The following is a 21,801-nucleotide window of genomic DNA, read 5'->3' as shown; positions in this document are numbered from 1 at the left end:
CTGTTGTATTCGGCGCATGTGACTAATACAATTAGATTTAAAGTAAGGCTTGTGGGTAATATGGTTTGTAATCCCCTCTGTGGTATAAATGACCCAGGACTGTTTCATCACTAAACCTCATGTAGAATCACACTAGTTGTTGATTTGTTCAGTGTTGTGAAAAGCTCCATTAGCAACGTAGCTGCAATAGGTTTGCATTTCCTCTGTAGTATGATGTACAACAGAAGGGTTTTGGTGAACCCAGCAACACCAGAATAAACCAGACCTTATCTAAAATCTCTAGGGGGGAAAAATAGCTGGATTGTCTGGAATCTGGATTGTCTTTAATCCGGTTTGTCTGGAATCTGGTGTAGGTGCTAGTTGGTCTATATGGCTTCTAGGCATCAGCCTTTCTGTCTGACAACAACAACAACAACATAAGTACAGGACAACAACAACAACATAAGTACAGGACAACAACAACAACATAAGTACAGGACAACAACAACAACAACAACATAAGTACAGGACAACAACAACAACAACAACATAAGTACAGGACAACAACAACAACAACATAAGTACAGGACGACAACAACAACAACATAAGTACAGGACAACAACAACAACAACATAAGTACAGGACAACAACAACAACAACATAAGTACAGGACAACAACAACAACAACATAAGTACAGGACAACAACAACAACATAAGTACAGGACAACAACAACAACATAAGTACAGGACAACAACAACAACATAAGTACAGGACGACAACAACAACATAAGTACAGGACGACAACAACAACATAAGTACAGGACGACAACAACAACATAAGTACAGGACAACAACAACAACATAAGTACAGGACAACAACAACAACAACATAAGTACAGGACAACAACAACAACAACATAAGTACAGGACAACAACAACAACAACATAAGTACAGGACAACAACAACAACATAAGTACAGGACGACAACAACAACATAAGTACAGGACAACAACAACAACATAAGTACAGGACAACAACAACAACATAAGTACAGGACAACAACAACAACATAAGTACAGGACAACAACAACAACATAAGTACAGGACAACAACAACAACATAAGTACAGGACAACAACAACAACATAAGTACAGGACAACAACAACAACATAAGTACAGGACAACAACAACAACATAAGTACAGGACAACAACAACAACATAAGTACAGGACAACAACAACAACATAAGTACAGGACAACAACAACAACATAAGTACAGGACAACAACAACAACATAAGTACAGGACAACAACAACAACAACATAAGTACAGGACAACAACAACAACAACATAAGTACAGGACAACAACAACAACAACATAAGTACAGGACAACAACAACAACAACATAAGTACAGGACAACAACAACAACAACATAAGTACAGGACAACAACAACAACAACATAAGTACAGGACAACAACAACAACAACATAAGTACAGGACAACAACAACAACAACATAAGTACAGGACAACAACAACAACAACATAAGTACAGGACAACAACAACAACAACATAAGTACAGGACAACAACAACAACAACATAAGTACAGGACAACAACAACAACAACATAAGTACAGGACAACAACAACAACAACATAAGTACAGGACAACAACAACAACAACATAAGTACAGGACAACAACAACAACAACATAAGTACAGGACAACAACAACAACAACATAAGTACAGGACAACAACAACAACAACATAAGTACAGGACGACAACAACAACATAAGTACAGGACGACAACAACAACATAAGTACAGGACGACAACAACAACATAAGTACAGGACGACAACAACAACATAAGTACAGGACGACAACAACAACATAAGTACAGGACAACAACAACAACAACATAAGTACAGGACAACAACAACAACAACATAAGTACAGGACAACAACAACAACAACATAAGTACAGGACAACAACAACAACAACATAAGTACAGGACGACAACAACAACATAAGTACAGGACGACAACAACAACATAAGTACAGGACGACAACAACAACATAAGTACAGGACGACAACAACAACATAAGTACAGGACGACAACAACAACATAAGTACAGGACAACAACAACAACATAAGTACAGGACAACAACAACAACATAAGTACAGGACAACAACAACAACAACATAAGTACAGGACAACAACAACAACAACATAAGTACAGGACAACAACAACAACAACATAAGTACAGGACAACAACAACAACAACATAAGTACAGGACAACAACAACAACAACATAAGTACAGGACAACAACAACAACAACATAAGTACAGGACAACAACAACAACAACATAAGTACAGGACAACAACAACAACAACATAAGTACAGGACAACAACAACAACAACATAAGTACAGGACAACAACAACAACAACATAAGTACAGGACAACAACAACAACAACATAAGTACAGGACAACAACAACAACAACATAAGTACAGGACAACAACAACAACAACATAAGTACAGGACGACAACAACAACATAAGTACAGGACGACAACAACAACATAAGTACAGGACGACAACAACAACATAAGTACAGGACGACAACAACAACAACAACATAAGTACAGGACGACAACAACAACAACAACATAAGTACACGACAACAACAACAACATAAGTACAGGACGACAACAACAACATAAGTACAGGACGACAACAACAACATAAGTACAGGACGACAACAACAACATAAGTACAGGACGACAACAACAACATAAGTACAGGACGACAACAACAACATAAGTACAGGACAACAACAACAACATAAGTACAGGACAACAACAACAACATAAGTACAGGACAACAACAACAACATAAGTACAGGACAACAACAACAACATAAGTACAGGACAACAACAACAACAACAACAACAACATAAGTACAGGACGACAATAACAACATAAGTACAGGACGACAACAACAACATAAGTACAGGACGACAACAACAACATAAGTACAGGACGACAACAACAACATAAGTACAGGACGACAACATAAGTACAGGACGACAACATAAGTACAGGACGACAACATAAGTACAGGACGACAACATAAGTACAGGACGACAACATAAGTACAGGACGACAACATAAGTACAGGACGACAACATAAGTACAGGACGACAACATAAGTACAGGACGACAACATAAGTACAGGACGACAACATAAGTACAGGACGACAACATAAGTACAGGACGACAACATAAGTACAGGACGACAACATAAGTACAGGACGACAACATAAGTACAGGACGACAACATAAGTACAGGACGACAACATAAGTACAGGACGACAACATAAGTACAGGACGACAACATAAGTACAGGACGACAACATAAGTACAGGACGACAACATAAGTACAGGACGACAACATAAGTACAGGACGACAACATAAGTACAGGACGACAACATAAGTACAGGACGACAACATAAGTACAGGACGACAACGACAACATAAGTACAGGACGACAACAACAACATAAGTACAGGACGACAACAACAACATAAGTACAGGACGACAACAACAACAACATAAGTACAGGACGACAACAACAACAACATAAGTACAGGACGACAACAACAACATAAGTACAGGACGACAACAACAACATAAGTACAGGACGACAACAACAACAACATAAGTACAGGACGACAACAACAACAACATAAGTACAGGACGACAACAACAACAACATAAGTACAGGACGACAACAACAACATAAGTACAGGACGACAACAACAACAACATAAGTACAGGACGACAACAACAACATAAGTACAGGACAACAACAACAACATAAGTACAGGACGACAACAACAACATAAGTACAGGACGACAACAACAACATAAGTACAGGACAACAACAACAACATAAGTACAGGACAACAACAACAACATAAGTACAGGACAACAACAACATAAGTACAGGACAACAACAACATAAGTACAGGACAACAACAACAACAACATAAGTACAGGACAACAACAACAACAACATAAGTACAGGACAACAACAACAACAACATAAGTACAGGACAACAACAACAACAACATAAGTACAGGACAACAACAACAACAACATAAGTACAGGACAACAACAACAACAACATAAGTACAGGACGACAACAACAACATAAGTACAGGACGACAACAACAACATAAGTACAGGACGACAACAACAACAACAACATAAGTACAGGACGACAACAACAACAACAACATAAGTACAGGACAACAACAACAACATAAGTACAGGACGACAACAACAACATAAGTACAGGACGACAACAACAACATAAGTACAGGACAACAACAACAACAACATAAGTACAGGACAACAACAACAACAACATAAGTACAGGACGACAACAACAACATAAGTACAGGACGACAACAACAACATAAGTACAGGACGACAACAACAACATAAGTACAGGACGACAACAACAACATAAGTACAGGACAACAACAACAACATAAGTACAGGACAACAACAACAACATAAGTACAGGACAACAACAACAACAACATAAGTACAGGACAACAACAACAACAACATAAGTACAGGACAACAACAACAACAACATAAGTACAGGACAACAACAACAACAACATAAGTACAGGACAACAACAACAACAACATAAGTACAGGACAACAACAACAACAACATAAGTACAGGACAACAACAACAACAACATAAGTACAGGACGACAACAACAACAACATAAGTACAGGACGACAACAACAACAACATAAGTACAGGACGACAACAACAACAACAACATAAGTACAGGACGACAACAACAACATAAGTACAGGACGACAACAACAACATAAGTACAGGACGACAATAACAACATAAGTACAGGACGACGACAATAACAACATAAGTACAGGACGACAACAACAACATAAGTACAGGACGACAACAACAACATAAGTACAGGACGACAACATAAGTACAGGACGACAACATAAGTACAGGACGACAACATAAGTACAGGACGACAACATAAGTACAGGACGACAACATAAGTACAGGACGACAACATAAGTACAGGACGACAACATAAGTACAGGACGACAACATAAGTACAGGACGACAACATAAGTACAGGACGACAACATAAGTACAGGACGACAACATAAGTACAGGACGACAACATAAGTACAGGACGACAACATAAGTACAGGACGACAACATAAGTACAGGACGACAACATAAGTACAGGACGACAACATAAGTACAGGACGACAACATAAGTACAGGACGACAACATAAGTACAGGACGACAACATAAGTACAGGACGACAACATAAGTACAGGACAACAACAACAACATAAGTACAGGACGACAACAACAACATAAGTACAGGACGACAACAACAACATAAGTACAGGACAACAATAACAACGTGTTCTGACGTGGTCCCGGATGGTCGTCATAGCAACAACCCTCCACACAAATAGACGGGACACAATATTCATCTGTTCACAGAAGAAAAATGATGTGTCTATGAAGTGTCAGAAAGTTACTGAGTTACAATGCTGGTGAAATTGGAAGTGGACATGACAATACCTTTCTGTTGTCACATTCTTTCACGGTTTAACCTCGTCTGCTCACGTGTACTGCTGTTTGTACGCACACGGCCAGAAACATTTTTCCCATGTCTGTCCTCGTTGTTTCTGGCTGTCCTGATAGTGGTGTTTGATAATCACACAGCTGCTACTGCCAATGGTTTCACTCAGTCTTTAAGGGAGAGAAAGGAGGGAGCATTGGTCAAACAAAGGCTGCAAAGAAATGCGTGAGCTCGGGTCAAAGTGGACGGAGAGTGACCAGAATATCAAAACCATCGTCGCCCAGCGGCTCGGGCCACAGAAACACCAACACCAACACAACCACCAACCACTTCCCTCTTTACCCCTCTCACTACCCTGGACTCCTTCCACAGAAACCACCAACACAACGGATCAGAAAACCTCCTCACTACAGATCAGAAAACCTCCTCACTACAGATCAGAAACCTCCTCACTGCAGATCAGAAACCTCCTCACTGCAGATCAGAAACCTCCTCACTGCAGATCAGAAACCTCCTCACTGCAGATCAGAAAACCTCCTCACTGCAGATCAGAAAACCACCTCACTGCAGATCGGAAAACCACCTCACTGCAGATCAGAAACCTCCTCACTGCAGATCAGAAACCTCCTCACTGCAGATCAGAAACCTCCTCACTGCAGATCAGAAAACCACCTCACTGCAGATCGGAAAACCACCTCACTGCAGATCAGAAAACCTCCTCACTGCAGATCGGAAAACCACCTCACTGCAGATCGGAAAACCACCTCACTGCAGATCAGAAAACCACCTCACTGCAGATCAGAAAACCTCCTCACTGCAGATCGGAAAACCACCTCACTGCAGATCGGAAAACCACCTCACTGCAGATCGGAAACCACCTCACTGCAGATCGGAAAACCTCCTCACTGCGGATCGGAAAACCACCTCACTGCGGATCGGAAAACCACCTCACTGCGGATCGGAAAACCTCCTCACTGCGGATCGGAAAACCTCCTCACTGCGGATCGGAAAACCTCCTCACTGCGGATCGGAAAACCTCCTCACTGCGGATCGGAAAACCTCCTCACTGCGGATCAGATTTGAGTTCTTCTTGAAATGTGTTCCATCATCCTTTTCCCCTCCTAGTTCTGTGATGTCATTTACTCCCAACAGGAAGTAGTAACAGCATGCTTCGATTGTACAGTAACGGCTTCATGTTCATTCTGGTTTAATAATGTCTAAATACAGGCCGAAGTCGATATCCGATATTTTCCTTGCTAAAAAAAAACAACACAATACCGATAACCGATATGTAACATTTTAGTGGCCTTTTAAGCATTCTAGTACTGTTAAATAGTTAACACACACACACACATGGACGCAGCGGTCGAAGGTATTGCATCTCAGTGCAAGAGGCGTCACTACAGTCCCTGGTTCGAATCCAGGCTGTATCACATCCGGCCGTGATTGGGAGTCCCATAGGGCGGCGCACAATTCGCCCGGCGCCGTCCGGGTTTGGCCGGGGGTAGGCCGTCATTGTAAATAAGAATTTGTTCTTAACTGACTTGCCTAGTTAAATAATGGTTACACACACACACACACACACACATACACACACTGACCCCAAAATTTGTTTGTTGGCATTTACGTAGGTCCCCATTACCAGTTAAACATAATCAAAACCTATTTCTTTCACTTGCTTCCTGTGATATTTCGTTGTTCAGTCGTTTCATTTTCAACCAGGATTTCTATGGAACGCCGTTTGGGTCTTTGAATGTCAAAAAAGATCCACGTCAAATAACACTATTTGACCAATCAGGATCTGAATATGACACTATTTGACCAATCAGGATCTGAATATGACACTATTTGACCAATCAGGATCTGAATATGACACTATTTGACCAATCAGGATCTGAATATGACACTATTTGACCAATCAGGATCTGAATATGACTGTCATGTACCTACGTTATATAGGTATGCACGTCAGCTTTGACATCGGCGTTAAACTAGACATCGGGCCGATACCGATGTTGGCATTTATAGCTAATATCGGCATTTCACGATATGTTCACCAATTTAATTTAAAAATGTATTTTACCTTTATTTACCTAGGCAAGTCAGTTAAGAACAAATTCTTATTTACAATGACGGCCTATCCCCGGCCAAACCCGGACGGCAGTGTCATTCACCTGTCCAGTTCATTTCCTATTTGAAATCACACAATAACATCAATATAACACGCCACTGTTACAGAATAACACGCCACTGTTACAGAATAACACGCCACTGTTACAATATAACACGCCACTGTTACAGAATAACACGCCACTGTTACAGAATAACACGCCTCTGTTACAGAATAACACGCCACAACACACCAATAACGTCAATATAACACGCCTCTGTTACAGAATAACACGCCTCTGTTACAGAATAACACGCCACTGTTACAGAATAACACGCCACTGTTACAGAATAACACGCCACAACACACCAATAACGTCAATATAACACGCCTCTGTTACAGAATAACATGATTATAAGGGTCATGTCTTGATATGTAAACAAACTACATATCCCAACAGTCCCTCTGTTTTCTCTGTCCCGACCCAGGTTCTAAAGAGACCGGAGTATTTTGTGAAGTTCGGGAAGGTCCATAAAGTAGTCATCAACAACAGCACCTCATACGCCGGCTCACAGGTAATGAGGGGGCGGGAACTTCCTGTGGGCTAGGATGATTGACAGTAATGTTGTAGTTTTAAATTGATGGGATTTTGGTTGGTTGATGGGAGTGCATTAGTAATGTATTACTAACACAATATACAGCCGTAACACCAATTGCAATGGCAATACATAATGCACACAGATTGATTGATTGACACATTGATTGTCTTGGTCTTGTCCCCCCAAAGGGCCCCAGTGCCAGCGCCTATGTCACTTACATCCGGTCAGAAGACGCCCTCAGAGCAATACAGTGTGTCAACAACCTAGTAGTAGACGGCAGAACACTGAAGGTAAGAAACAACGGGATGTACGTCCTAGTCTGTGCAGAACACTGAAGGTAAACTTGGGGACAATAAACAACGGGATGTACGTCCTAGTCTGTGCAGAACACTGACGGTAAGCTTGGGGACAATAAACAACGGGATGTACGTCCTAGTCTGTGCAGAACACTGAAGGTAAACTTGGGGACAATAAACAACGGGATATACGTCCTAGTCTGTGCAGAACACTGAAGGTAAACTTGGGGACAATAAACAACGGGATATACATCCTAGTCTGTGCAGAACACTGAAGGTAAACTTGGGGACAATAAACAACCGGATGTACGTCCTAGTCTGTGCAGAACACTGACGGTAAGCTTGGGGACAATAAACAACGGGATGTACGTCCTAGTCTGTGCAGAACACTGAAGGTAAACTTGGGGACAATAAACAACGGGATGTACGTCCTAGTCTGTGCAGAACACTGTAGGTAAGCTTGGGGACAATAAACAACGGGATATACGTCCTAGTCTGTGCAGAACACTGAAGGTAAACTTGGGGACAATAAACAACGGGATATACATCCTAGTCTGTGCAGAACACTGTAGGTAAACTTGGGGACAATAAACAACGGGATGTACGTCCTAGTCTGTGCAGAACACTGAAGGTAAACTTGGGGACAATAAACAACGGGATGTACGTCCTAGTCTGTGCAGAACACTGTAGGTAAACTTGGGGACAATAAACAACGGGATGTACGTCCTAGTCTGTGCACAGGACAAAAAAATAAGCATCTCTGTATCAGATTAACATTTGAAATGTCAGCTTCTCTGATGTGAATTTCTACACCTTTCACATAGGATTTTACTGTATGTTGGCTGTAAAAAACAATTGGGCGATGTTTATAATCTCCTTTTTCAAACTGCCCCGTTTTTACCTCTTTCTTGTCGCGGGATTCATCTTTTATATAGCCATTGCTTAGCCGGCAAGGAGAAAGAGACGTTGAACTTTGACCCTGTTGTTGGGATCGTTGTCACGGTAACCTAAATTCTAATTGTAATTTATTCACATTCTCAACAGTCCGTTAGCAGCTCGCCATAAATCATTACCTTGTAATGCGATCATTTTTCTGTTATGGTGAATAAAAAGTTTCCAGTTATGTTCTGGTAATTATATGAGCTGGATAGCTAGCTAACAAGCTAACCAAAAACATTGTCTACAAAAGTTGATTTTAGTTGCCATATCCTGAATACATTTTTTAACTGATTTTTATTTGGGTGCGAAAAAAGAGCTTGTAGCATTGTTGGTTGGACCAGACTGGTGAGACGTCGCCCAGACTGGTTGGACCGGACTGGTGAGACGTCGTCCAGACTGGTTGGACCGGACTGGTGAGACGTCGTCCAGACTGGTTGGACCGGACTGGCGAGACGTCGTCCAGACTGGTTGGACCGGACTGGCGAGACGTCGTCCAGACTGGTTGGACCGGGCTGGCGAGACGTCGTCCAGACTGGTTGGACCGGGCTGGCGAGACGTCGTCCAGACTGGTTGGACCGGGCTGGCGAGACGTCGTCCAGACTGGTTGGACCGGGCTGGCGAGACGTCGTCCAGACTGGTTGGACCGGGCTGGCGAGACGTCGTCCAGACTGGTTGGACCGGGCTGGCGAGACGTCGTCCAGACTGGTTGGACCGGGCTGGCGAGACGTCGTCCAGACTGGTTGGACCGGGCTGGCGAGACGTCGTCCAGACTGGTTGGACCGGGCTGGCGAGACGTCGTCCAGACTGGTTGGACCGGGCTGGCGAGACGTCGTCCAGACTGGTTGGACCGGGCTGGCGAGACGTCGTCCAGACTGGTTGGACCGGGCTGGCGAGACGTCGTCCAGACTGGTTGGACCGGGCTGGCGAGACGTCGTCCAGACTGGTTGGACCGGGCTGGCGAGACGTCGTCCAGACTGGTTGGACCGGGCTGGCGAGACGTCGTCCAGACTGGTTGGACCGGGCTGGCGAGACGTCGTCCAGACTGGTTGGACCGGGCTGGCGAGACGTCGTCCAGACTGGTTGGACCGGGCTGGCGAGACGTCGTCCAGACTGGTTGGACCGGGCTGGCGAGACGTCGTCCAGACTGGTTGGACCGGGCTGGCGAGACGTCGTCCAGACTGGTTGGACCGGGCTGGCGAGACGTCGTCCAGACTGGTTGGACCGGGCTGGCGAGACGTCGTCCAGACTGGTTGGACCGGGCTGGCGAGACGTCGTCCAGACTGGTTGGACCGGGCTGGCGAGACGTCGTCCAGACTGGTTGGACCGGGCTGGCGAGACGTCGTCCAGACTGGTTGGACCGGGCTGGCGAGACGTCGTCCAGACTGGTTGGACCGGGCTGGCGAGACGTCGTCCAGACTGGTTGGACCGGGCTGGCGAGACGTCGTCCAGACTGGTTGGACCGGGCTGGCGAGACGTCGTCCAGACTGGTTGGACCGGGCTGGCGAGACGTCGTCCAGACTGGTTGGACCGGGCTGGCGAGACGTCGTCCAGACTGGTTGGACCGGGCTGGCGAGACGTCGTCCAGACTGGTTGGACCGGGCTGGCGAGACGTCGTCCAGACTGGTTGGACCGGGCTGGCGAGACGTCGTCCAGACTGGTTGGACCGGGCTGGCGAGACGTCGTCCAGACTGGTTGGACCGGGCTGGCGAGACGTCGTCCAGACTGGTTGGACCGGGCTGGCGAGACGTCGTCCAGACTGGTTGGACCGGGCTGGCGAGACGTCGTCCAGACTGGTTGGACCGGGCTGGCGAGACGTCGTCCAGACTGGTTGGACCGGGCTGGCGAGACGTCGTCCAGACTGGTTGGACCGGGCTGGCGAGACGTCGTCCAGACTGGTTGGACCGGGCTGGCGAGACGTCGTCCAGGCTGGTTGGACCGGGCTGGCGAGACGTCGTCCAGGCTGGTTGGACCGGGCTGGCGAGACGTCGTCCAGGCTGGTTGGACCGGGCTGGCGAGACGTCGTCCAGGCTGGTTGGACCGGGCTGGCGAGACGTCGTCCAGGCTGGTTGGACCGGGCTGGCGAGACGTCGTCCAGGCTGGTTGGACCGGGCTGGCGAGACGTCGTCCAGGCTGGTTGGGCCGGGCTGGCGAGACGTCGTCCAGGCTGGTTGGGCCGGGCTGGCGAGACGTCGTCCAGGCTGGTTGGGCCGGGCTGGCGAGACGTCGTCCAGGCTGGTTGGGCCGGGCTGGCGAGACGTCGTCCAGGCTGGTTGGGCCGGGCTGGCGAGACGTCGTCCAGGCTGGTTGGGCCGGGCTGGCGAGACGTCGTCCAGGCTGGTTGGGCCGGGCTGGCGAGACGTCGTCCAGGCTGGTTGGGCCGGGCTGGCGAGACGTCGTCCAGGCTGGTTGGGCCGGGCTGGCGAGACGTCGTCCAGGCTGGTTGGGCCGGGCTGGCGAGACGTCGTCCAGGCTGGTTGGGCCGGGCTGGCGAGACGTCGTCCAGGCTGGTTGGGCCGGGCTGGCGAGACGTCGTCCAGGCTGGTTGGGCCGGGCTGGCGAGACGTCGTCCAGGCTGGTTGGGCCGGGCTGGCGAGACGTCGTCCTGCAGCTAACGAGCTGTCGTTGTGTTCTACAGCCTTCTTTAGGGATTACGAAATACTGCAGCTAACGAACTGTCGTTGTGTTCTACAGGCTTCTTTAGGGACGACGAAATACTACAGCTAACGAGCTGTCGTTGTGTTCTACAGGCTTCTTTAGGGACTACGAAATACTACAGCTAACGAACTGTCGTTGTGTTCTACAGGCTTCTTTAGGGACGACGAAATACTGCAGCTAACGAACTGTCCTTGTGTTCTACAGGCTTCTTTAGGGACGACGAAATACTGCAGCTAACGAGCTGTCGTTGTGTTCTACAGGCTTCTTTAGGGACGACGAAATACTGCAGCTAACGAACTGTCGTTGTGTTCTACAGGCTTCTTTAGGGACGACGAAATACTGCAGCTACTTTCTGAAGAGCATGGGGTGTCCCAAACCTGACTGCATGTATCTACACGAGCTGGGGGATGATGCAGCCAGCTTCACTAAAGAGGAGATGCAGGTAAGATGACCAATTCGATACTTAGTAAGGCTCTTTCTCAATTCATCTTTCCTCCGATCCTCACATGCTGTCTCCTACCTTTCAAAACACATTGTAGAAGGTCTGAGGGGAGGGACCTGGGACCTTCTCCTCCAATATGCTTGAGAAGGAGATGAATAGATGGGATGCGAGTCCTTAGATTGTAGTAGTGTTGGAGTGTAGACTACACAGCAGGTTTTATCCTTCTAACCGGGGTCCTTTGTGTTGCTCTGTGTTGTTCCGTCAGGCAGGGAAGCATCAAGAGTATGAGCAGAGGCTGTTACAGGATCTGTACCAGAACCCCACCGTTACCAGCCAGACCTCAGGAGGGGAGACGACCAGGAGCTCGAAACCCAGCTGTTTACAGAGGTAGGGCTAATACCTCTAAACCCAGCTGTTTACAGAGGTAGGCGTAGAGCTCTAAACCCTGCTGTTTACAGAGGTAGGGCTAAGAGCTCTAAACCCAGCTGTTTACAGAGGTAGGCTAAGAGCTCTAAACCCAGCTGTTTACAGAGGTAGGCGTAGAGCTCTAGACCCAGCTGTTTACAGATGTAGGGCTAAGAGCTCTAAACCCAGCTGTTTACAGAGGTAGGGCTAAGAGCTCTAAACCCAGCTGTTTACAGAGGTAGGGCTAAGAGCTCTAAACCCAGCTGTTTACAGAGGTAGGGCTAAGAGCTCTAAACCCAGCTGTTTACAGAGGTAGGGCTAAGAGCTCTAAACCCAGCTGTTTACAGAGGTAGGGCGTAGAGCTCTAAACCCAGCTGTTTACAGAGGTAGGGCGTAGAGCTCTAAACCCAGCTGTCTACAGAGGTAGGGCTAAGAGCTCTAAACCCAGCTGTTTACAGAGGTAGGCTAAGAGCTCTAAACCCAGCTGTTTACAGAGGTAGGGCTAAGAGCTCTAAACCCAGCTGTTTACAGAGGTAGGCTAAGAGCTCTAAACCCAGCTGTTTACAGAGGTAGGGGCTAAGAGCTCTAAACCCAGCTGTTTACAGAGGTAGGGCTAAGAGCTCTAAACCCAGCTCTTTACAGAGGTACGGCTAAGAGCTCTAAAACCAGCTGTTTACAAAGGTAGGGCGTAGAGCTCTAAAACCAGCTGTTTACAGAGGTAGGGCTAAGAGCTCTAAACCCAGCTCTTTACAGAGGTAGGGCGAAGAGCTCTAAACCCAGCTCTTTACAGAGGTAGGGCGAAGAGCTCTAAACCCAGCTGTTTACAGAGGTAGGGCTAAGAGCTCTAAACCCAGCTGTTTACAGAGGTAGGGCTAAGAGCTCTAAACCCAGCTGTTTACAGAGGTAGGGCTAAGAGCTCTAAACCCAGCTGTTTACAGAGGTAGGGCTAAGAGCTCTAAACCCAGCTGTTTACAGAGGTAGGGCTAAGAGCTCTAAACCCAGCTCTTTACAGAGGTAGGGCTAAGAGCTCTAAACCCAGCTCTTTACAGAGGTAGGGCGTAGAGCTCTAAACCCAGCTCTTTACAGAGGTAGGGCGTGGAGCTCTAAACCCAGCTGTTTACAGAGGTAGGGCGTAGAGCTCTAAACCCAGCTGTTTACAGAGGTAGGGCGTAGAGCTCTAAACCCAGCTGTTTACAGAGGTAGGGCTAAGAGCTCTAAACCCAGCTGTTTACAGAGGCAGGGCTAAGAGCTCTAACCCAGCTGTTTTCAGAGGTAGGGCTAAGAGCTCTAAACCCAGCTGTTTACAGAGGTAGGGCTAAGAGCTCTAAACCCAGCTGTTTACAGAGGTAGGGCTAAGAGCTCTAAACCCAGCTGTTTACAGAGGTAGGGCTAAGAGCTCTAAACCCAGCTGTTTACAGAGGTAGGCGTAGAGCTCTAAACCCAGCTCTTTACAGAGGTAGGGCTAAGAGCTCTAAACCCAGCTCTTTACAGAGGTAGGGCTAAGAGCTCTAAACCCAGCTCTTTACAGAGGTAGGGCTAAGAGCTCTAAACCCAGCTGTTTACAGAGGTAGGGCTAAGAGCTCTAAACCCAGCTGTTTACAGAGGTAGGGCTAAGAGCTCTAAACCCAGCTGTTTACAGAGGTAGGGCTAAGAGCTCTAAACCCAGCTGTTTACAGAGGTAGGGCTAAGAGCTCTAAACCCAGCTGTTTACAGAGGTAGGGCTAAGAGCTCTAAACCCAGCTGTTTACAGAGGCAGGGCTAAGAGCTCTAAACCCAGCTGTTTACAGAGGTAGGGCTAAGAGCTCTAAACCCAGCTGTTTACAGAGGTAGGGCTAAGAGCTCTAAACCCTGCTGTTTACAGAGGTAGGGCTAAGAGCTCTAAACCCAGCTGTTTACAGAGGTAGGGCTAAGAGCTCTAAACCCAGCTGTTTACAGAGGCAGGGCTAAGAGCTCTAAACCCAGCTGTTTACAGAGGTAGGGCTAAGAGCTCTAAACCCAGCTGTTTACAGAGGTAGGGCTAAGAGCTCTAAACCCAGCTGTTTACAGAGGTAGGGCTAAGAGCTCTAAACCCAGCTGTTTACAGAGGTAGGGCTAAGAGCCCTTAACCCAGCTGTTTACAGAGGTAGGGCTAAGAGCTCTAAACCCAGCTGTTTACAGAGGTAGGCGTAGTGCTCTAAACCCAGCTCTTTACAGAGGTAGGGCTAAGAGCTCTAAACCCAGCTGTTTACAGAGGTAGGGCTAAGAGCTCTAAACCCAGCTGTTTACAGAGGCAGGGCTAAGAGCTCTAAACCCAGCTGTTTACAGAGGTAGGGCTAAGAGCTCTAAACCCAGCTGTTTACAGAGGTAGGGCTAAGAGCTCTAAACCCTGCTGTTTACAGAGGTAGGGCTAAGAGCTCTAAACCCAGCTGTTTACAGAGGTAGGGCTAAGAGCTCTAAACCCAGCTGTTTACAGAGGCAGGGCTAAGAGCTCTAAACCCAGCTGTTTACAGAGGTAGGGCTAAGAGCTCTAAACCCAGCTGTTTACAGAGGTAGGGCTAAGAGCTCTAAACCCAGCTGTTTACAGAGGTAGGGCTAAGAGCTCTAAACCCAGCTGTTTACAGAGGTAGGGCTAAGAGCCCTTAACCCAGCTGTTTACAGAGGTAGGGCTAAGAGCTCTAAACCCAGCTGTTTACAGAGGTAGGCGTAGTGCTCTAAACCCAGCTCTTTACAGAGGTAGGGCTAAGAGCTCTAAACCCAGCTGTTTACAGAGGTAGGGCTAAGAGCTCTAAACCCAGCTGTTTACAGAGGTAGGCGTAGTGCTCTAAACCCAGCTCTTTACAGAGGTAGGGCTAAGAGCTCTAAACCCAGCTCTTTACAGAGGTAGGGCTAAGCTCTTTAGAGGTACACACTATCCTGGGATCCATTTTGACACTTGACTGATGTCTTTTGAAGGGTTGAGATTTGACTCTTGACTCGTGTGGTACATTCGTCTCCCTTCTCTGCCTCTCTAATGATTCACTATTCCTTCTTTCTCTCTTTCTCCGCTCGCTCTCTCCTCTCTCCTCTCCTCTACAGATCCAACAGTAACAACAGTCACGGACAAGACGTGTGGCCCACGTTACAACCCACGGGGAAAACAACCAACGGTCTATCGGAGCACCGTAAGAGCCCGCCGTCGAACGGCGGCGGCTCGGACTCTGAACACGTGACACCGGATGGACCAGAACGTGACATCGGTCTGGCCTCTGTGACTGGCCTCTCGCTCTTCTCCTCAAGCTGTGACCCTCCCAGGTAAAGGGGGGCCCGTACACACTTCACGCAAGCGCCCGCGACGGAGCGTCGTGTTCTCGCGTCCGTTCTACATACTCACTCGTGTAGCTAAAATGTTGCGAGGCGCTTGTATACGACGCTCCGTCGCTCTGTTCGAAGTGTGTATCAGTCTTTAAACAACTATCCGCGGACATTACCTCCCCAACCCACTTACACACACTGCTTCTTTTATAAAGGATCCACTGCAATGTTTTCACACAAAGAAACATGACTAACATGACATGTCAAGAGAGAGAAGTAGAATTTTAATTTATCCTGTTTCAGAACAACTCCTTCAAACCTCCTTCGATGCTCTACTGGTGTGGCTGTTATCTCTCACCTACTGGCGTGGCTGTTATCTCTCATCTACTGGCGTGGCTGTTATCTCTCATCTACTGGCGTGGCTGTTATCTCTCTTCTACTGGCGTGGCTGTTATCTCTCATCTACTGGCGTGGCTGTTATCTCTCTTCTACTGGCGTGGCTGTTATCTCTCTTCTACTGGCGGTGCTGTTATCTCTCATCTACTGGCGTTGCTGTTATCTCTCATCTACTGGCGTGGCTGTTATCTCTCATCTACTGGCGTGGCTGTTATCTCTCTTCTACTGGCGTGGCTGCTATCTCTCATCTACTGGCGTGGCTGTTATCTCTCATCTACTGGCGTGGCTGTTATCTCTCATCTACTGGCGTGGCTGTTATCTCTCACCTACTGGTGTGGCTGTTATCTCTCTTCTACTGGCTTGGCTGTTATCTCTCTTCTACTGGCGTGGCTGTTATCTCTCATCTACTAGCGTGGCTGTTCTCTCTCATCTACTGGCGTGGCTGTTCTCTCTCATCTACTGGTGTGGCTGTTATCTCTCTTCTACTGGCGTGGCTGTTATCTCTCTTCTACTGGCGTGGCTGTTATCTCTCTTCTACTGGCGTGGCTGTTATCTCTCATTTACTGGCGTGGCTGTTATCTCTCATTTACTGGCGTTGCTGTTATCTCTCATCTACTGGCGTGGCTGTTATCTCTCATCTACTGGCGTGGCTGGTATCTCTCATCTACTGGCGTGGCTGGTATCTCTCATCTACTGGCGTGGCTGGTATCTCTCATCTACTGGCGTGGCTGTTATCTCTCATTTACTGGTGTGGCTGTTATCTCTCTTCTACTGGCGTGGCTGTTATCTCTCTTCTACTGGCGTGGCTGCTATCTCTCATCTACTGGCGTGGCTGTTATCTCTCTTCTACTGGCGTGGCTGCTATCTCTCATCTACTGGCGTGGCTGTTCTCTCTCATCTACTGGTGTGGCTGTTATCTCTCACCTACTGGCGTGGCTGTTATCTCTCATCTACTGGCGTGGCTGTTATCTCTCTTCTACTGGCGTGGCTGTTATCTCTCATCTACTGGCGTGGCTGTTATCTCTCATCTACTGGCGTGGCTGTTATCTCTCATCTACTGGCGTGGCTGTTATCTCTCATCTACTGGCGTGGCTGTTATCTCTCTTCTACTGGCGTGGCTGCTATCTCTCATCTACTGGCGTGGCTGTTATCTCTCATCTACTGGCGTGGCTGTTATCGCTCATCTACTGGCGTGGCTGTTATCTCTCATCTACTGGCGTGGCTGTTATCTCTCTTCTACTGGCGTGGCTGCTATCTCTCATCTACTGGCGTGGCTGTTATCTCTCATCTACTGGCGTTGCTGTTATCTCTCATCTACTGGCGTGGCTGTTATCTCTCATCTACTGGCGTAGGGCTGCCGCATGACCGCAACTACAAGTTAATGACCATGATTCTGGAATGAGATGTTGGACGAGCAGGTGTCCACATCCTGTTGGTGATGTAGTGTAATTTCATCTCTGGTCATCCTCGCCACACCATATGGTTGTTCTAACCGGCTGCTGTGTCTTTCAGCCCCAGTGACGCTCTGCCAGACGTCATCAGGAGCAGTGACACGCAACACGGAGGCTCCTCAGAACGGCACAACCTGGTAGGATGGAGAACATGGTCGAGTTTTCAGGGGGAAATGTTATGCCAAGTTGGTCTTTATTTGAGCTGCAGATTCCCATCTACCAAGTCTATCTGTTGATTCCTTGACATTTTGATTGAAAAGCTGTTACTCATTGGTCAGTATTATTATTATGTTTTAACTAATCAGTGTTGCTGACTAATGGTTTATTCATTCTAATTTGATTGAGAAGACTGACTCTCTCTCTCTCTCTCACGCTTGCTCTCGCTTCTCCCTCTCTCATCTCTCTCTCCTCCCTCCCTCATCTCTCTCCTCCCTCCCTCCCTCATCTCTCTCTCTCTCTCCTCCCTCCCTCATATCTCTTTCCTCCCTCCCTCCCTCCCTCATCTCTCTCCTCCCTCCCTCCCTCCCTCATCTCTCTCCTCCCTCCCTCCCTCCCTCATTTCTCTCCTCCCTCCCTCCCTCCCTCCCTCCCTCCCTCCCTCTCCCCCTCTCTCTCTCCCCCTCTCTCTCTCCCCCTCTCTCTCTCGCTCTCTCTCTCTCTCTCCTCTCTCTCCTCTCTCTCTCTCCTCTATCTCATCTCTCTCTCTCCTCTCTCTCTCTCCTCTATCTCATCTCTCTCTCTCCTCTCTCTCTCCTCTATCTCATCTCTCTCCTCCCTCCCTCCCTCCCTCATCTCTCTCCTCCCTCCCTCCCTCCCTCCCTCCCCCTCTCTCTCCTCCCTCTCTCTCTCTCTCTCTCATCTCTCTCCTCTCTCTATCTCATCTCTCTCCTCCCTCCCTCCCTCCCTCCCTCATCTCTCTCCTCCCTCCCTCCCTCCCTCATCTCTCTCCTCCCTCCCTCCCTCCCTCATTTCTCTCCTCCCTCCCTCCCTCCCTCCCTCCCTCCCCCCTCTCCCCCTCTCTCTCTCCCCCTCTCTCTCTCCCCCTCTCTCTCTCCCCCTCTCTCTCTCGCTCTCTCTCTCTCTCTCCTCTCTCTCCTCTCTCTCTCTCCTCTATCTCATCTCTCTCTCTCCTCTCTCTCTCTCCTCTATCTCATCTCTCTCTCTCCTCTCTCTCTCCTCTATCTCATCTCTCTCCTCCCTCCCTCCCTCCCTCATCTCTCTCCTCCCTCCCTCCCTCCCCCTCTCTCTCCTCCCTCTCTCTCTCTCTCTCATCTCTCTCTCTCCTCTCTCTATCTCATCTCTCTCCTCCCTCCCTCCCTCCCTCCCTCCCTCCCTCCCTCCCTCCCTCCCTCCCTCCCTCCCTCCCTCTCTCTCCCCCAGCTCCCAGACAGTGACTCTCCGTCGCCCCCTCCTGTCCTCTCCGGCCCTCCTGGTTTCTCCAAAGCCAGCCAAGTGGTTCCCGTCAGTGTGACGAGCCGGTCTCCCTTTCAGGGGGCTGCCGCCGAGTCCCAGTCTCTGTTCTCAGACAACTTCCTCCATCCTAACCCCATCCCCAGCAGCCTCCGTGGGTTCCCCAGCACCTCCACACATAACAACCACGACACCTGGCCCACTGCACCCCAACCACACAGCCTTTTTACTTCAGGTACAGTGGGAACTCTACCTGCATATAAATGACAAGTATATATATATTTTTTTAATCTGCGTACGTTACAAATGGGAGATCTATACTATTTTAGATCACGTAATCTAATTGATTTACTGGGGGTTTGAGAGTCAGGCTGGACAACACAGACCAAATGTCTAGCTGGTAACGAGGTAGCCTAGCCGGCGACGGGGCGGCCTAGCCCGGCGGCGACGGGGCGGCCTAGCCCGGCGGCGACGGGGCGGCCTTGTTTGTTTGTGTATTAATTCTAGGCGTTTTAAAATCTTTTTCTGTTAAATTTGACATGACTAATATCTTTGGTCCCTGTCTCCTCCTCCAGATACCATCCCAGTATCGTCCTCAACAGACTGGCAGGCAGCGTTCGGCTTCGGCTCATCCAAACAACAGACGTCAGAAGACGACCTGGGATTTGATCCCTTCGACATCACCCGTAAAGCCCTGGAGGACCTGATAGAGAAGGAGCTCAGCGTTCAGGACAGCCTCCCGTCCCTCTCCATCTCCCCAGGTCCCTTCCCCTTCCACCACCACCACTCACTCCTCTCTTCTGTACCCACCAAAGCTGGCGCTGGTCCCCCTGGAGAGCTGATACCCCGTAACCACTTCTTCTCTGGGCTGAACTCTGGTCTGTCTAGTAATCACTGCTACTCCCAGATGCACCAACACCCTCAACAACGGGATGTCTATAACTCCTTCAGCTTCCCCGGACAGCCTCTGCCTCCATCATCATCATCATCATCATCATCGTCTTCATCACAGACCGGCCGTCCCCTCTGGATGACGTCCTCCGCGGCTGTAGGCTCGGCTCCGACGCGCAATAACTTCACCACGCACTTCGGCGGAAACCGCCCGGCGTCACAACACAGCAGCTTCCTGGATCTGATGCTGCCCAGTATGCGTCACCACAGTACAGGGCTGGGAGGCATCGCCATGACAGGTAATACATACCATAATAATGTATACAGTGTCTTGGGAAAGGATTCGGACCCCTTTCCCTATTTACACATTTTGTTACGTTACAGCCTTATTCTGAAATGAATCTACAAACAATCTACAAACAATACCCCATAATGACAAAGCAAAAACTGGTTTTTAGAAATGTTTGCTAATTTCTTAAAAAAAAAAAAACTGAAATATCACATTTACATAAGTATTCAGACTCTTTACTCAGTACTTTGTTGAAGCACCTTTGGCAACGATTACAGCCTTGAGTCTTCTTGGGTATGACGCTACAAGCTTGGTACACCTGTATTTGGGAGTTTCTCCCATCCTTCTCTGCAGATCCTCTCAAGCTCTGTCAGGTTGGATGGGGAGCGTTGCTGCACAGCTATTTTCAGGTCTCTCCAGAGATGTTCGATCGGGTTCAAGTCTAGGCTCTGGCTGGGACACTCAAGGACATTCAGAGACTTGTCCCAAAGCCACTCCTGTGTTGTCTTGGCTGTGTGCTTAGAATCGTTGTCCTGTTGGAAGGTGAACCTTCGCCCCAATCTGAGGTCCTGAGCGCTCTGGAGCAGGTTTTCATCAAGGATCTCACTGTACTTTGCTCTGTTCATCTTTGCCTCATTCCTGACTAGTCTCTCAGTCCCTACCGCTGAAAAACATCCCCACAGCATGATGCTGCCACCACCATGCTTCACCATAGGGATGGTGCCAGGTTTCCTTTGGCATTCAGGCCAAAGAGGTCAATCTTGGTGTCATCAGACCAGAGAATCTTGTTTCTCATGGTCTGAGACTCTTTAGGTGCATTTTGGGGAAACTCCAAGCGGGCTGTCATGTGCCTTTTTATTGAAGAGTGGCTGGCGTCTGGCCACTCTACCGTAAAGACCTGATTGGTGGAGTGCTGCAGATGGTTGTGCGTCTGGAAGGTTCTCCCATCTCCCATAACATGATACAGTCCAGACTCCCAGTACAG

General features: G+C 48.1%; 1 protein-coding gene across 2 annotated transcripts in view; it reads left to right on the top strand.

The window, feature by feature from the left end:
* The window catches only part of LOC129845850 (CCR4-NOT transcription complex subunit 4-like), a 58,576-nt gene that overhangs the window by 27,860 nt on the left and 8,915 nt on the right, over nucleotides 1–21,801 (top strand). For both annotated transcript variants that reach the window (XM_055913775.1, XM_055913774.1), the window contains exons 4-11: nucleotides 8,262–8,348; nucleotides 8,561–8,662; nucleotides 12,579–12,704; nucleotides 12,970–13,091; nucleotides 16,164–16,379; nucleotides 18,288–18,363; nucleotides 19,607–19,871; nucleotides 20,212–20,826. In XM_055913775.1, coding sequence (XP_055769750.1) covers nucleotides 8,262–8,348; nucleotides 8,561–8,662; nucleotides 12,579–12,704; nucleotides 12,970–13,091; nucleotides 16,164–16,379; nucleotides 18,288–18,363; nucleotides 19,607–19,871; nucleotides 20,212–20,826 — 1,609 coding nt within the window. The remainder of the gene's footprint in view (nucleotides 1–8,261; nucleotides 8,349–8,560; nucleotides 8,663–12,578; nucleotides 12,705–12,969; nucleotides 13,092–16,163; nucleotides 16,380–18,287; nucleotides 18,364–19,606; nucleotides 19,872–20,211; nucleotides 20,827–21,801) is intronic.

This window comes from Salvelinus fontinalis, unplaced genomic scaffold (assembly GCF_029448725.1).
Source record: "Salvelinus fontinalis isolate EN_2023a unplaced genomic scaffold, ASM2944872v1 scaffold_0384, whole genome shotgun sequence".
NCBI lineage: Eukaryota > Metazoa > Chordata > Actinopteri > Salmoniformes > Salmonidae > Salvelinus > Salvelinus fontinalis.
Note: the sequence above shows the minus strand (reverse complement) of the source record. Positions and strands in the feature narration are given on the sequence as shown.